The 17586-nt window shown below is 41.0% G+C and overlaps 2 protein-coding genes across 4 annotated transcripts in view; one reads left to right on the top strand and one right to left on the bottom strand.

The window, feature by feature from the left end:
• The window catches only part of LGI1 (leucine rich glioma inactivated 1), a 39372-nt gene extending 24516 nt beyond the window's left edge, over window positions 1–14856 (bottom strand). The window contains exons 1-2 of the mRNA XM_044240123.1: window positions 14354–14856; window positions 13878–13949 (exon numbers count right to left, since the gene is read on the bottom strand). Of these exons, the coding sequence (XP_044096058.1) occupies window positions 13878–13949; window positions 14354–14820 (539 nt within the window). The 5' untranslated portion in view covers window positions 14821–14856. The remainder of the gene's footprint in view (window positions 1–13877; window positions 13950–14353) is intronic.
• LOC122900940 (protein FRA10AC1) overlaps window positions 14841–17586 on the top strand; it is a 70934-nt gene continuing 68188 nt past the window's right edge. Inside the window, exons 1-3 of one of the 3 annotated variants that reach the window (XM_044240127.1) lie at window positions 14841–14862; window positions 15150–15253; window positions 16183–16430. The gene's annotated coding sequence lies outside the window, so the exon portion shown is untranslated. Of the gene's footprint in view, window positions 14873–15149; window positions 15254–16182; window positions 16431–17586 lie in introns of all 3 variants that reach the window. The other 2 variants (XM_044240128.1, XM_044240126.1) reach the window with 2 other exon arrangements.

Raw genomic sequence — 17586 nt, 5'->3', positions numbered from 1 at the left:
TATATTCTTTGGTCTTTGGAAAAATTCTGGAAAGTGGTAGAGGAGTTGCTAATATCTGTTGAACGGGAGGAAACTGAGGCTCAGAGGGCTGTTAAAAAGCTTTGCCTAAGATCATGAGGCCCAAGACTCCTCGTCCGGTAGCTGCTCAGAATAGGGTCTTAATATCTCTATTCTGGCAAATAATCATGACAACACTCCTCAGCTCATAGATTTAAGAAATCTAGTCAAATAATAATCCCTTTTTAAAAGGAACTAATTAATCAATTTAAGTAGTCTCAAAGTGACATTAAGATCATTTAAGCCCGTATTTTTCTTCAAGTAAAGATGTTAAAATTTTGAATACACTTCAGTGTATTCTGTTTATGAATACAATTTCCTCATTGTAGAGATTCTGAAAAACACAGAAAGTTTAAAGGAAAAAATAAAGATTGCATAATCAAACTACCCAAAGATACTGATATGCATATTCATGAACATATATGAGATATACACATGTATATTTATAAAATTGGGATAATGATGTTATGTTCTTCTGCCCTTTTCACGTACTTATTTTATCATGAACAATTTCTCATGACAATAAATTTTCAATATAATTTTAACAGATGAATATGTTTTCTGTTATAGATGTAATTAAATTTTTTTCTTGTTGATTCCAATTTTTATTATTAATCACTACCATAACCATCCTCATATACAAATATTTTTGCCTATTTTACCACATCAACATTTAGAATTATAATTTTTGTTTCTTTTTCTATGAAACCATGTCCTTTGATAATTTCTGTAGCTTTCTGAGCCCTTTTATATATTAAAAACATTACTTACTCTTTTCTTACCTTTATTTGATGCGAAGAGTTTTTCCCTATTGATTATGATTTGTCATTTCATTCATGATTTTTAACAGGTAGACATTTTACATTTTTAACAAAATGCATCAGCTTCCCTTGTATATTCTTTGCTTTTATTCTTAAAATATTCTTTCCCACATAAAGATCAATGAAATATCACCTATGTCCACCCTCTTAAATTTTTTCTTTTAAACGTTTGACTCCTCAATCGATTTGGGACTTCCTTTTATGTATAATGTGAGGTGAAACACTGCCTTGATTCTTTCCCAAACATACACTCAAATTTACTCAAAACCTTTTGTTGAATAATTGATGCTTTCCTCATTTATGAGTGTTTTTTCCTTCAAATGTCTCCTATTTTATTGGATTTTTCCAAGAACCAAATCTTGGATTTATTTATTATTCCTACTGCTTCCTAATTTGTTATTGTATCCGATTATTATTTATGTTCTCTTGACTTCCTCAAGATACTGAGTTTAGTGCTCAATTCATATATTTTTATTCTTTTTGATTTGAAAGGAAAGCATTTAAAAATATGACTTTACTTCTGAGTAAGGCATCCAGTAAGTCTTGAAAGGTAATAATCTTTTAAAATCGCGTATCTGATTTCTGCAAGTATTTAGAATAATATTATTAAAATCCCCTGTCAATGATAGGATTTTTTAAAAAAGACTTCATGATTTTATTGTTAATATTTCACTGGGAACAGAAGATGATATCTCTGAAAAATATCTGTTCACCTTGAGTTCTAGTTGCTCCTTCTGGTGCCTATTATATCCAACTACCTAGATGGGTCGGTCATATTTCTTCACAAGCAGTAAACTAACACCAAGGTTGTAAAGTTGTTAGGGGGTTCCTGGTTGAACTGAAAAGCTAGGACCAGAGCATTTAATTCAAAAGGAGAAAAAAGTGAGCAACAAGGTTAGTGTGGAGCTCAGAGTGCTGAGGGAAACCAAGGTGGCGACAGAGAAGTAAAGAAATGAGCAGATCAGATAATGCAGATCTAGCTACAGGGGAAGAAGGTCAAGTTTCAGGCTTCCAGATATCCAGCCAAGAAGCCAGAGATGGGAAGCCACTGGAGTAAAAGGCCTGGGCAGGCACAGGTGTTGATGACGAGGCTGATGGGCTGCTGAAGTGGTTTCTTGCCCAGGTGCCTCACTTTTTCAGGTTCCAGGGAAGGAGCATAGTGAAGAGCAAATCCGGAAGTCTGGGTCTTAATTCCTGTGAATTGGTCATAAATCCTCTGTGTGGCCTTAAGACTTATCTCTACACTGTCAAAGGAGGAGGCTAGGTAGTTTCTAGCTTGAGATATATAGGAATCTATGCTTGCAGCACTGTGGGCTTCATTCATGGAAGAGTAGGCACAAGCTCTGCACGGGGAACAGGGAGTGGTGTGGAGGCAGGTCTGCAGACAGCTGAATGACAGGTGTAACCCTGCTGAGAAAACCTCCCTTGTCTCAAGCCAGACTGCTCACCTGGTCATGTGCAAGGGCCCCCTGGTTCTACCGATACTTCTTCAAACTTCCTGTAGGTACTTGCGACATCTCCAAGATCGTCAGAATTGTCATTGACCCATGAGTGGCCTGCATGGCGTCAGAGCATGATCTTAAGCCAGAGCAGATTCTCCTGGCTACTCTCCCTCGTTGAGGGCTACTCCGGATGAAGAAGAAGAGTGAGCAGCCAGCACGTGGTTGTCACTTGGGGACGACATTGATCAGATACAGAACAGAGAATCTAGTTTTTAAGTTTGTAACTGCCACTCATTACATGCATGATACATGAAGTAGGTGAATCTGTTTCATCGTCTGTCAGGATAGGAATTATAATAGCAAAAGGACTTCCTGGAAGATTCTAAGAATTACATGGGATAATATATGTGAGCATGTCTCCTATGCTTCTGCCAAAGAATATCTAAGCAAAGAGCATAGACATAAAACACTGGAGCTGGGAGAGCCTTTAGATAGATTTTTTTACTTCTAGGGAAACTGAGAGCTAGTGAGATTGTCACCTGTCCCAGACAGGTGTGGTCCTGGGAATGAGGCAGTCATGGGGAGTGTGTGCAAACACAGAAATGCACAAGTTTAGGGACATCTGTGATGTATACATGCATATACAGTCAAATGAGACGTGAAGCCACCTAGGCCATAAGCTGCTGGGAAAGTTAGGGGCATAGCTGGAGGGATTTGACAACTTGTGTACAGTTTGCTGTGCTGAAATGATTCAGCCCCTTGAGATCCTAATATTCTCCTTTATCCAAAAGAATAGGGATGGTTGGATGATAATTAATAATAGGCTGATGATTCACTTTAGTTAAATGCGCACATTCCAAGAGCATGTGCCATGTGAATAATTTACATTTGAATATTTAAAAATATACTTTTAAGACAGGAAAGCATTAAAATGGGAAGCATCTCACGTGAGCACCTTATGTCATGGTGTTTCATTTTGGGGGGTTTTTGGGTCTCTCATCCTTAAAAAAAATTTTCAGTGAAATTCAGCTGATCCTTAAGTAGACCACCAGGTCTGCTTCATCCGGGTTGATGGGAAATAGCCCTACTTTAGCTTCACATAAATCTGGTGGTAGCTGAGGGACATTCCAGAGAGATAGATGGTTCAATTCCTCTTTTAACAGGTGAGGAAACTGAGGTCTGCAGAAGTTAAGGGATATACCCAAGGTCACATACATCTTTTATCAGCAGCAGGGCCAGGATTAGAATGTTGGTTTTAGATCTGCAGGGATCCCCTTGGGAATATTCTTGACATGATGCCTACTAGCAAAGATCAAATCATGGATCTACTTCTTTGTTTTTATGGTCTATTACCTCTTACCCCAGGACAAACTTTTCCTTTCTGGGAGTTGGCATAACTAGTCTAGGAATTGACATAACTAGTCAACAGCCCACCCCTCCCGATGTTGTTTCTAAATTCAGTCTGTATTGCCCTGGTCCTGAAGCACCAAGAATAAAGGACTTACATTTTTTGGAAAGCCCATTCTGTGCCAATCCTCATCTTCAGCAGCTTGCCATCTATGAACTCACTTTAATCTTAAAGTGAACACTGTAATTTTATATTCTCCTCTTAAAATATGAAAGAAACCAAGGTAAGAGAGGCAAAGTAATTTGAAGCTTGTAACTGGCAAAGCTGGGATTCTGTGCTCAAACTGGTGACGGTCATAGGTGAGGCTATGTTTTCTCTTTTTAGTCCCATTAGATCTGCCCAGTGTCTACGGCAGATCTAGAATAGCCTTGCCTAGAAGTTCCCAAAGTCTATTCCCTAGAATACAAGGCCTTCATAGGGTTGAGAGGTTTTACATGAACAGAGAAACAGAGAAGTCTGGGGAAAGTAAATAAGTAAAGATCATTAGGGTTCTTAATCACACTAATCTTTCTATCCTTAAATAAACTGAGACTCTTCAAAATGGAATGAAATACACAGCTTCCCAATTTTATTGATCATGGGACCCTTTTATCATTGAGCTTTAGGTTTAATGAATATTCAATGAAACATACCCAGGGAAGTGCTGGATTAGCCATTTGGGAAATGGCTGTGAGGGAACCTGCTCCAAACAAAAATAGTGAGAGTGTAAATATAAGCTCAGGGGCTTTTTCCTGTTAAATGTGCTGTGAGGGGTAAGCTACTTCCTCAGAAAGGTGGAGCATCCCCTGAGAGGTCCCCAGAGCAGCTGTGTGTGCCAAGCTGCTTGACCAGCTGGACAGTGTGGGAGGCAGGCATGCTCCTGGATATCACACTCCATGAATCCACACTAATAACACTGAGTTAACTCCTCATATGGAGATAGATGGTTTAGTGTATCCTTTAAGGTGGAGTTCTTTGCACTTGCCTAAGCACTGCTAGCAAGCCTTTCTAGAACAAGGTGAGGTATAAATAATTAAGTTAGTAAATACTATGAATCCCAAAAGCATAGATTCCAATATCCTATGAGATATGAAGAGAAGTGAAATGACATAAAATAATTCCAAAGGCTTTTCTAAGCCAAAGTGCATTGTGAGTAGCCAAGGTGGGGAGATAAAATGTACAGTTTCCCAAATTTATTTGAGCACAGACCCGTTTCTTGCTGGACAACAGTTCCACTGGACACAAGTTTAGAAGATGTTGGTCTAAGGCATAACTTTAAAGTATGTAAGTCCTTTTTCTTTTGCTATTTTCTTCTCTCTTTCCTTTTTCCAAGCAAGGGGACCAGGGCTTACACATACAAATGAGAATTAAATCCTAGGGAAACGAGTTGCTCTTGCCAGTAATGCTGCTGTTCTTTCAAAGGGCTTTTGAAACTCCTTCTCATTAATTGTCCTCAGGAATCAGGACACAGTCCCCTGAATACCCCCATTAATGGCAAAGGTTGACCCTTTGAGAGGGGGTTGGATTTGGGGAATGGAACTATGTGAAGTCAAGCCCAGTGATTCATGTTCAAGAGGAAGTAGATGCAAGTAGTTAAAAGTGAGGATGTGAGGTTAAGCTCCAGATGTGCCACTTAGGAGGGGTGTGACATAGAGGAGGTTACCTAAAACCCTTTTATGACTCAGTGTTTCATCTGTGGAATGGAGGTAATCATATCCCCTCATGGGGTTATTGTGATGATGAAGTAAAGAAATGAGGTCCATAAAGTGCTTAGCCTCAGGCAATACAAACATGACAAACACCCCCTAACAAAACTTTGCCTGGTTTTATTGTATGGCTTGTAAACTGGCAGTAAAGATACTTCTCAAAGAAGGATCTAGAAATGTTTAGCTATGGAAGCGTAGCTGGGAGGAATCTAAGACCTCCCACAGGAATTCTCTAATGACTCCAGAATTGTCTGTACATACAAATTCTGGTCTATTTTTTTTTAAGGCTTATTGCTTTTTAATCACATTGTACACAGGCAAACACCTGCCATCTTGTCATGTAAATGGGCACAACAATTTCTCTCTAGTCCCTACCCAGGGGAGAAATAATGAAATATTGTTTTATCATCAGTCACCATGGGGAGGTCTTGGTAAAATCCCGGAGGATCTACTTGGAAAATTGAGAACCACATAATTATTTTTAATGATGACTTTATAATAGCCAATTCCATATTATGAGACTCTTTTATTTAATAATCTAATTTGCTGCTTAATGTTAGAAATGATCCAATAAATTTTGTTAATTTCTTTAACGAGACCACCTTCTATATTATATTAATTTCTAGGAATTCTACTTGTAGAATGGAACACAATGCAATATAATTTTTTTAAGACAGGAAGACACCTTAGTTAATTGAGTAGATAGGTCTCAAAATGTCAACTTATGTTTTGTTTGTTTTTTAGCCTTTTAAAAAAATCTGCTTCCAGATTTTTGCCTTCCCCTTAAAATTAGAAAAATATGGCTCCATGCTCATGTACCATATTCTCATCAGCAATGATCCGCTAGAGCTGAGGATCTTGTCATTTTTAGGCAAGGCATGTCTTCTCTGGTTTACCTTGGTCACTACCATCCACTATTGTCTTATACTCAACTGCTTCCTTTATTTACCCTAACACCCAATCCCCATTGGCATTTGAGTTTGAGAATCACAATTTTATCTATCTCTGGTATTTTATACATATAAAATCTGAGGCCCAGGGGCGCCTGGGTGGCTAAGTGGGTTAAAGCCTCTGCCTTCAGGTTAGGTCAGGATCCCAGGGTCCTGGGATCGAGCCCCGTGTCGGGCTCTCTGCTTCTTCCTCTCTCTCTGCCTGCTTCTCTGCGTACTTGTGATCTCCATCTGTCAAATAAATAAATAAAAATCTTAAAAAAAAAACAACCTGAGGCCCACAGGTATTTCGTGACCAACCCAAGTTCAGAAAGCCCATTAGTGGCTGACCTGGATTTGAAACTCATGTCTTCGAGTTCAGACCTCTTTCCTCCTGCCACAGAACTACTCATCTGAAGACTGGATAGTGTTAATTATTTTGAATAAAATAATGTTTTACAAAATTTGGTGCTAGTTTTTTTTTTCCATGAGGAAGAAGGGAGAGGATTCTGCTTCCTCTCAGTCCTCTAACCCCAGAAAGGCAAATAGTTCATGTTTTCGGTGAGAGGTATTTGAAGGCAAGATTGCTTAGCAGGTTCTGATGGACACCTATGAGTAGAACAACAACATTTTGAATCTAGGATCATAAGCAAACACAGCCCATACAATCAGATGCTAATCCAATATCGTGTTTGGTCAAATTAAAGTGATTTTAAAAAACCATAATAAAAACTAACGTTTATTATTGAGTTACAGGAACTGTGCCAAGCACTTTCCATCTATTGTTTCATTTAATCCTCACTGCAATCCTGTGCAGGAGGTATGATGGTTAGTCCCCATTTTGCAGATGCAAATCATGAGGCTTGATTAAACTTGCCCCAAATCATGGAACTACTAAGCAGCAGAGTGGAGACTGGACCCATGTTTATTTGACCACAAAACCTGTGTCCTGGGGCACCTGGGTGGCTCAGTGGGTTAAAGTGTCTGCCTTCGGCTCAGGTCATGATCCCAGGGTCATGGGATCAAGCCCCACATCAGGCTCTCTGCTCAGTGGGGAGCCTGCTTCCCCCTCTCACTCTGCCTGCCTCTCTGCCTACTTGTGACCTCTGTCAAATAAATAAATAAAATCTTAAAAACAAAAAAAACCCTGTGCCCTTTGCTACTTGCCATATTGCCAGCTCTCCAGGGTTAGCCGTTTTGATATCACAGCTGTCACCATAAAGGCCCTGTAATCATTTTGTAGCCCATATCTCAACAGTAAGCAAAAGTCATCATCATTGCCAATCAACTGAGTATCATTTTGAACAAAATGAGAAAGCCCATCAAGACTGCCTTAGGATAAGAAAATTTAAAAAGAGAACACCTTGTGATACATTCAAACACAGGCGATTATAATTTACCTTTTTAGGGATCGCTGCCAAACTCTATCTGCCATATCAGAACAGGGAGGGAGAGAGAGCTGACTCTCATCTTCGTGTCCCTCACAAAGCCCAATGCTGTGCCTGTTGCACCGAAGAATCCCACAATGCATTTACTGAGATGGGAGGCTTTTGCTTTCATTTTGTTCCTGCTTGCAACACTACAATGAATACATACTTGTAGCTAAGCAAGTATAAATAAGTCAGAAAGGAAATTACCTTTCTATTAGGGAACTTTTTTTTTTCATCTTAATACTGCTTAACCAACATTTCGCTTTGGAGGTCTCATCAGACTGAATAAAGGGAAGGTTTTACCCTTCATACAGCCTTGATGCTAGTCAACCTCCAGAATCACCAGAGAACCTGGGAAGCAAATATGATTTTTTTACATGTCAAAGGCCTAGAAGAAGTCCAAGTGGGACAGAAGAGACTCAGCAATGAGTCTAAGAAAGGCTTTGGATGCTTTGCCTTTTAAATTCTGGTACACTAGAAATCTCTGTTGAAGAAGTTTAACATCATAACGCCATGTTTTTTCCTTTTTCTTCTTTTTGGAAGTATAATTTATATGTATAACCAATACACATGATGCAGAAGAGGGGATTGAGATAGCCCAGGAAAGTGGGTGAAGAGATTAGGGAAAAGGCAGCAAGGAAGTGAAGGGACAGTGAAAAGGAAGGAGGTGTTCGCCAACAAACTGCCACTCTCTCTGGCCTCTCCTGGGGAAGAAAATGTCCCGTGCCTCCCAGACTGCCCTCCACTATTTTGTTCTGGTCCCAAAGGCAAGGCAGTTTCCTGACTAGACTCTGATCTAGTCTGTATCCAGGCCTTCAGGAGGGAGGGTACAGGTCCTCCAGGAACTGGAGCCTCAGACCTGGGGGCTCCCCGATGATGGCCTGTTGTGTTCTGTCTCACACTTTCTAGGTTACCTGGGTCCCTAAGACAGATTGGGGGGCTCCTCTTTAGCTTGAGGGAGTATCACCCAACCATTACTCTCTTTGTATGGGTAGTCCTTGGTTCCTCGGGAAGGAGGCCGATTCCCAATGTAAAATGCCAGTACGCGGGAAATAACTGAGCCCGTGAACAGCGCCTTCACTCTGAGGCTGAACAGAACCTCTTCACATTGTTTTGATTCCGTTCACTTTCTAGATGTCCACACAATTAGTTCGCGTGAAATCTGATAGGGTACACTACCATAAAAAAGAATGTGACTATCTACTGTTAGGAAAGCAAGACTCTTTAGTATAAAATTTGTGAAAATATGGATTGAATTCAACAAATTGAATCCAACAAATGGATTGAATTCAACAAAAAATTGAATTGGCTCTGGATAACCCTCCATAAGGTCCAGAGACATGGGGCAGATAGAAGCACAGATAATTCTAGTAAATGACAGCAAGAACTGGAGATATCCAGAAAGTCTATAGAGTTTGAGAGAACAGAGGTCAGGGAATTAGGTACTTAAGTTTGTTACGCATGGAGCTTGGGGAGTGTCTGTGTGCACGTGTGTGTGTGTATGTGTGTGCATGCACGTATGGTATCAATATTATAAACAATGACCTTGCCCAAATATCTACATTCTATGAATGCCAACTCGGGTGTTCAGATTTTCTCTGTTTTCGGGGAACTAAGATCGGTGTTTCTGGAAGTAACACTAATGGAGGCGGGTAGCAGGAGCACCTGATGCAGAAACTCCCACAGCAGCCCGTGAGCCCCTGATGGCGGCTTTAATTAGGGCCATGGCCTTGGGGTGAAGAGGAGGTGGCAGGTTCTCATCCTGTTTGAGAGAGGACTTGTCTGGTTGGAAGTGGACAGTGAAAGAGGAGGGCCAGTAACTCCTAAGTTTCTCGCTTGAATAATTGAGAGGAAGAAATCCATTTTCAGAGAAAACATTGATTGCACAAGGTTGCTTTGCAGTCAAACAACTAAGTAATTAAAAAGTTGAAAATCAGAGCCAGGGGTCATAAGGCATATTGTAGACAACACAACCTAGTTGCTGACTGAAATTGTTACTTCGTGGTCTATTGTGAGGGGTATCAGCTGGCCCCAAACAAAACCAGGCTCATCCATAACCAGCTAACAATTCCCCCAGAAACCCCCTTAGCATTTAGGTCTGGCTTGAGTAGTCATTAAAGGGTGCTACATTTTTCTTATTCTTGTAATAGAAGGAGGAACAGAAAAAGGGGCCAATCACTTCCAAAGGTGAGATATGGTATTTTTTTCCTGGACAGATAGTATTTTGAAAGACTAAATGATAAAACCTTAATAAGAACGGACATATTGGGGCGCCTGGGTGGCTCAGTGGGTTAAAGCCTCTGCTTTTGGCTCAGGTCATGATCTCAGGGTCCTGGGATCGAGCCCTGCATTGGGCTCTCTGCTCCTCAGGGAGCCTAGTTGCCCCCCTCTCTCTACCTGCCTCTCTGCCTACATGTGATCTCCATCTGTCCAATAAATAAATAAATAAAATCTTAAAAAAAAAAAAAAGAACGGACATATTATTTATCTTGTTCATGGTATTTACTTTTTCCTTTTTTAATTTTTTACTTTTTAGGGGCTATGTACTTGTGTGCTGACTGTGGATTAATAAAAGAAATAATGATTTTTTTTCCCCAGAGAGATCAATTCTCTTGCTTCAGATAGGACCAAATCTCACTGGAATAAATAGAATTTTTTTTTCTGACCACATTGAATTCTTATATACATGGATTTTTTTTTCTTTTTTCTTTTTTTTTTGAGCACAATACTAAAGTCAACCCTGTAATTTGCTCCCTGCAAACAGAACTCTCGCAAGAGTTGGAGGGATTTGGTTAATTAAAAATTTTATAAACAAATGGCAATGTGGCCACATTTTATACTCTTCAGTTAGAATTTTACTTCTGAAATGAGCCTTTGTCATTGGGGATTTCAGTCTGTAGTTGAGAAGAACAGGGCTTTAATGTGTGAAAACATATTTCTGCAAATTCCATTTGCTACAAGCACTGTGCCCCACCACTAAATGCAAACCCAAATGAATAATTATTCTCATTGGTTATGTCTCACAACTGACTCTATGGAAAACATGAATGAAATTGCGTCTGCTTGGGCAAAGTTTTGTTATCGTGGCTGTTTAAAACCAGAAATAAGATATTTTTTAAACATTTTGTTCACTGTTTTTGATGAATTTTTATTAGATAATTCTATTCTTCCTCTCCTCTCTACAGAGTGTGGGTTTTTGTTGTTCCTGCCCTCCAAAACACATTGTCAGCCTCGGCCTAGCAGGATCTTTTCTCCCCAAACACTGTGTGTAACTTAAAAGGGCACTGCATCTGTTTTCCTCAGTACCCCAGGCTGACATTTCAAAAAAGTACTTCTCATCATGCTTCTGCAGAAGGTCTGAAAAAGCATTTGGGACCATAACAAAATTATCAGATTGTTAGCATGGATCATGGGAATGGGACATTTCTTTTCCCTTTTCAACAACAGAGCAAGAAACCAACTGTCTTTGCACAACAATGAAGCAGCATCAAGTCTGAAGTTTATCCCTTCACAGGATAGGACAGGTCAATTTGGTAATCCATGGTCACAAAGGCTGTTAGAATTCATTGCAAAACACAAGCCACCGCTGCTGTGATCCAGGCCTTGTCTGATGGCCAAAGTCACACAAAGGCAAATTCAGGCCCCTTCCTCTTCGTATTTCAGGAGGGACTGGCAGCCCACGTGGGGTTTTCAGGGCACCCGGTGGCCCTGCCCCACAGAAGAACTCTTCATCCGTGAACCATCTATTCCCATCAATGTTATGATTATGGCACAATTCCCATTTGGAGCCTTACGATTTAGTTCCTCCTCGGTGAAAATGAGCTTATTAGACCCTCTTCTGAAGAGGAGGAAGCAAAAAACATTGAGCAGGAAGAATAGGGAGCAAAATCTTTAGAAAACAAGGTGCCGAGATCAGAGACAAACTTCGACACCTGACACTTATGCATAAACTCTGCCCAGGCACAAATCTGCATCTCGAAGGTTAGCCAATGTGAGTTAAGTAAGGACATACAGGGCAAGAATTACTTGCCCTTTTGTTATTTCTGAAACCTGAACTGCTTTTAGAAATAAGGGCTGGAATGTTCCATAGGAACTCAGAGCATGGGACACAGGGGCATGGCACACACTCGGTGTGGGCTATTTAAAAACCAGTTCCTTGGCTTCCCTCTGTGATTCTAAATACGTGTAATCACATTACCCCGCAGCAGCCGGTAACTATTCCTATACCACTGTCCAGCATCTGCGCTTGGGAGGTTGGTCCCCTGGCAAAAAAAAAAAAAAAAAAAAATAGACGTGTTCTAACTGATTGGGTTGTTCAGTCCAGGTTTTCTGTGTCACAGCTAATGTCTATTTAGTGTTGGAATATTAGAATGTGTTGACTGACGCTTCTCCTTGAATTTTAAGGACTCACCTATTTCACTATCCTGGGAGGGAAAGAGGTGCCTTAGCTCTGGAAAAGGATGCTTTTTAAATGAGCCATTTATTTATTTAACAAGTGGACAACATAAGCACAATTGCCACTTTTTCAGATACAACCAATTCTTATGCTGCAGAAGGATCCTGCCATGGGAGACTTTGCCTCTCTATGTACTGAAGACTCTTTTGGATTTGTCTGATGTGCTAACTCTTCCCCTAATCATACCACTAGCCATCAATCAGATGAATCTCTTAAGAATACTCTGTTCATTTGCATATCACCCCAAGACACTCGCTAGTAGAAAGACATTAGCCAACATTGTTACATAATGTCCGAACACCTAATCAGGTTTGTGAATTCAAAGAAATAGTCAAACCAGTTTTGGAATTTCATATAGATAAAACAACAGATTAACAGAATTAATTTATAGATTTTTTTTTTAGCTGATTGTAAAAATTAAAAACACTACCTTTCCTAAAATGTGTAACCATTTGTCATACCCGACGCCAAGCCATTTATCTACTTAAATCTTATCTATCTCTGATAGCAATCCTTCAATGTGTCAACACCTCCATTTTATAGATGAGGAGACTGAGGCTCAGAGAGATGTAGTCATTTGTACAAGATTCCTTGTCTAGTTTCTAGTGAGTGCTGGGGTTAGATTTACACAGTTCTCTCCAGTTTCAAATCATGCTGTTTGTCTCTGTATATATAACCTCAAACAGCCAAAATGACTAATTAAGGCAAAAAAAAAAAAAACCAAAAAACAAAAAAGCAAGCAAAAAACTTGTGTCCTGAATCATGCAGTTCAGATAATGAAAACTCAGTTGATCAACAATTGGCTAATTTCCTCCTGGAACCGTATCACTACATCTTCAATCTGTCGCCTGACACCTGAGTCTGGGGAGACCTCTTGACCCTCACATGGTCCAGCTCTAAGAACTAGCACTCCAATGGCCAAACATTACACATCAGAACAAATGATACATGTGATACTGTGCCGGTGGAGAAATAGAATTTCTTAGTCAAATATTGTTTTTTGACTATTTTGAGACATAGCCAGAATAGGTGGTTCCCTCGTGGCTAACTCAAAACATACGGCAAAGACTAAACCTTCGCACCACCCTATATTAATATTTTCTTTGCCTCCTTGTAAGGCGACTAGTTATAAGTGATGGGAGATTAGAAAACAATCTCACAAGAGTTAATATATTAAGGAGTTACCTAGAAAGAACCCGGATTTGTTTTTCCCCACATGGTAAATCATACAGAATAGCAGCCCGCCCCAGATCCCCGGGAGACAACATCTTGAGCGCATATGTTATGCAGGGTTCTCTATCGACTAATTCAAAAACTCCAGGGCAAAATAAGCAAAGTTCCCAAGTCAAAAATGAAAGTAAAATAGTGGCATGGAATTGGGAGCATTGTTGCAAACATTCCAACAACTTCATAAATAGCCGTTAGAGTAGACAGCATTACGGGTTAGCAAATTTACCATTGCAAAGAATCAACCTGCACTGCTCTTGTCCAGTCCCAAACAAACCCAGCTACCTCTGACTTTACTGATTGTCTTTTTCTTCCCAGAAATGCAATCACATTTGACAAAATTAATATTGAGATCGTTTTACTAGAGGGCTTATCCAAATATATGCTATATTAAAAATAGTCATGATATAAATATTTCTCACAAGAGCTGCAGCGATGGTGTGAATAAAAAACTCCCTTCTGAGATTTCAGTAAAACCAGATCTCACAAAGGATCTGAAAGAAAACAAACAAAAAACAAACAAACAGACGTACACAAAGAGACACACACACACACAGAACAAACCTTATGTTAATCCAGTTTAGCAAAACAGTCACTATTTTGACACTATTTAATGAAGTACCATACTGTTCCTTCCCAGATGGAGCAGGAAAGATGAAATCGGCTACAGGTTTCTCATAATAATGTTCAGGGGTGGGGGATATCTAAGCATGTTCCATAGCAGCTTAATCAAAATCAAAATTTCTAAATGCAGCAAAATGTTAGCACTGTCAAATGGCCAAGCACGCAAGAGGAAAATCTCTCTCCATGCCCTTCTACCAATACATACAAAGCCCCAAATACATCTGCTGGAATTTTTAAATCGTAAATTAGATATCAAAATGCTTACGGGCCTTACAATGAGATAACATCAGGAGGAACGGTGCGTGGAATGGATCTGGCATTCTCACATAAAGCATTATCTTTGGTACAAGTACACACGGCAGGGCATTTTGGCTTCGCTGGTTTCTTCCCCTCAGTCAGCAAAAGCGCAGATAAGAGACATAGGAAATAAGCAATTCTTTTCAGGGGGATGCAGGCAGTTCCCATCCTTTGGCTTCTCTCTGATTCCATGCAGTCGAAAAAATATCCCCAAACATGAACAGGGCTTCTGGAATTCAGCTGGTGATTGTCTTGCTCTGAGACCAGGTCACACAGGAGTCCACCCGTTTCCTCTGCCTCTGTATCTCTGCTTTTCAAAACGGGGACCTGCAGCTGATTCGTGAGCTGCTCTTCGCTCCAGCAACGCACTGCTCGGGGAAGAGACCTGTGAGGTGCTGTGCGATGGGAGGGACCCAACTGCTGGAGGAGAGAGCCGACTTGCATCACCACGAGAACACTGAGCACAGAACAGCCTTCGAAGGCAAAGTGAAGTGATGTAACAGAAAATAAACAGCGTTTTGCTTGCACCGAGAGGCCCTTTAATTGTTACCAAAAATAGGACGGCTTTATGTCTTATTAGTGGGTGGGTGGGCGGGTGGGTGGGAGCAGTCGTCTTGTATCAGATCTCGGCAGTCTCAGAAACCTCTGGGAATTTGCTGTGCGTGTAGCAAAAGAACGAGTGAGAAAAACTCGCCTTGGAGCCAGCCCTGGCTGGAAAAATGAAGTTAAATGAAACTCTCTCTCTCTCTCTCTCTCTCTCTCTGTCTCCACAGCATTTGGCTAAAACCTTGGTCTTGCTTGCTGATTCCACCTGACTGATGCCATCGTTGAAAGACAAATAGGAACACATGGAGAATGTGACTTTCAGGGAATGAATGTGAGTAAACACTTTTCTGACACTTACCAACTCTTATGAATTCTTGCTTTTCATAACCCGCCCCCCACCCCCATATGTAAGCCATCCCCTCCTTCCATGATGAGGGAGGAAATGAGGATGTAGACTGCCCCTGTGCATAATCCACTCTCCTCCTTTCACACACTCCCTTGGTCAGCTGTAGGACCAGAAGCCCTGAGGGAACTCCCTGCCAGCAGCAGGCAGCCGACTTTGGCTTCTGAGGGCCCTGTAAAGGCCTGGTTTAGCCCAAGAGGCTCAGACAGGGCCGGGAACGCACTGGATTAAGAGCCGGAGCCCTGGCTTTGAGGTCCCAGGTCTGCTACAAGCGAATTGGCCTTATCCCTGCACCTGTTCGCCTGTCTGTGAAATGGGGATGGTAGCATAGGTGTTCCGTAAATATCATGAACATTACATCAACGTGGTAAGCTATCTCACTGTCATACCTGATGGGAAGGAGAACATATCTTTGGAATAGGAAATTTATTTAAAGAAAGAAACAAACAAACAAACATACCTCGACACTGGGGCAAGATAGTATAGTCCAAGAGGGTGGGAAGACCCTTGGCTTGGAGGACAAAGAGGAGAATAGACCCTTGATCCTCTTACCATGCTGAAGTCGGCCACTCTGGAGCTGGCCCAGCTGGCCAGCGGATGTCAGTCTCTAGTCCTTTCTCCTGCTCAGCTTCTTAGACTGAAACCAGTAAAAGGACTGTTTGAGCAAATGCATGATTATGACCAAACTCGTCCTCCACGGGAACTTGACGCATTGGTGGTCTACCCCTTCCCTTCCATCACATGCCCCATGCTCACTGCAGTCACTTGTTTAATTTCTCTGAGCTCTGGAGGTGGGGGTGGGGGGGGCAGTGGCAGGCATGTTCACTCTTTTATTTGGTTACTGTCTGTTTACCCAGAAGACTGTAAGCTTCATAAGGGCAGAGACCCTGCAGTGACTCCAGTTCCTGGACAGCATTGTGCACATGCTGGGCAAACATTTCACCTTCTAGAGCAACAACAGAGCGTAGAGGCTATTCATGACCAGGACATGCTCATCCAATGAAACTTCACATCCCGTCTCAGAGTTACAGTAGAGGCATTTGATCTCATCAAGGGGGCCAGAGGACAATTCGCTAAAGAAGTATTGATTGAGCTGAGTTCCCAGGTAAGGGGGAATGAAGGAGAGAGCTGGAGCTTTCCGGGTGGAGCAGATAGACCCAAGGGTCTGGCCTTGACCCTGAGGACAGCAGACACCTCTGCGGTGCTTTGGGCAAGGAGTGATATAATCTGGTTTGTGCTTCAAAAGGACCAGTAGATTATGATCATTAGACTGATTTTTGAGGGCATATAAATGTGTTATATTTTTACAGAAAAGGAAAAAACCTCCATGCAAGAGAAGTAATAATTTTAGAGTAGATTCTAATAATGTTTCACTATCTAAGTCTCTTTGAAGGGAGGGAATATATGATAGTCTTTATAATAACTGTGACCCATGGGCAAGCCCCACTTGGAATGGTAAAAGTGTCACTTAAAAGTTGGCTGCAAGCCAGATTTCTATAAATTGGGTCTTGTTTCAAGTGCACACTGGAAACTTGTTCCATAAAATAGTTATGTGGTAAAAATTTCATAGAGGATTGTTTTTATTTTAACTACCCATCCCCTAACTTATCTGACTTGTCAATGATGCATTTTGTAATTATAAAATAAAGACCACAAGAACCTTCAGGGACTTCAGAGTTCTCAGATCCAGTCCTCAAAATGTTACATGTGGGGAAACTGAGTTCCCAAGAGGTCATACAGATGGTGGGGAGCAGAACAACCATTCTGTGTGAGGTGACATTCTCAGAGATGTGGTGAAATGGATCAGTGTGGTTAAACAGGGTAAGTCACTCCCTGTGTTTCACTTTCAAACATACCAAGTTACCAAGATTGCTTGATCAACCCTTCGCTTTGCACTCTGTAGACACAGTCAGAGAAAGGGTGAGCACTTTCATTTTTGACTGGACAAAGGCAGAGGGGCAAATGAATGAGGGAAAGAAATCATGCCCATAACTTCACTTGGCAGCTATATTTATCTGGTGGTTCAGTGTGTCAGTTCTAGTGGAAAAGGGACCATGGGGAGGGGAGGGGGGTCTCTAAGGGCAAATTACAATGGGCATTCTGAAAAGACAGTAACTTTTTCTTTCTCTTTGGCATTTAAAGCCCAGACTTGAATTCCTTATTCAATTAAAACACCCACTAACCCACTAAGATCAGGCAAAATTGTAACCGTGTAATGTGGAATGCTGATGGCCTTTTAAGGGAAGAGAAACTGCCTGGTT

Source organism: Neovison vison, chromosome 2 (assembly GCF_020171115.1).
Source record: "Neovison vison isolate M4711 chromosome 2, ASM_NN_V1, whole genome shotgun sequence".
Lineage (NCBI taxonomy): Eukaryota > Metazoa > Chordata > Mammalia > Carnivora > Mustelidae > Neogale > Neogale vison.
The sequence above is the reverse complement of the archived record's forward strand: the minus strand, read 5'-3'. Positions and strand labels throughout refer to the sequence as shown.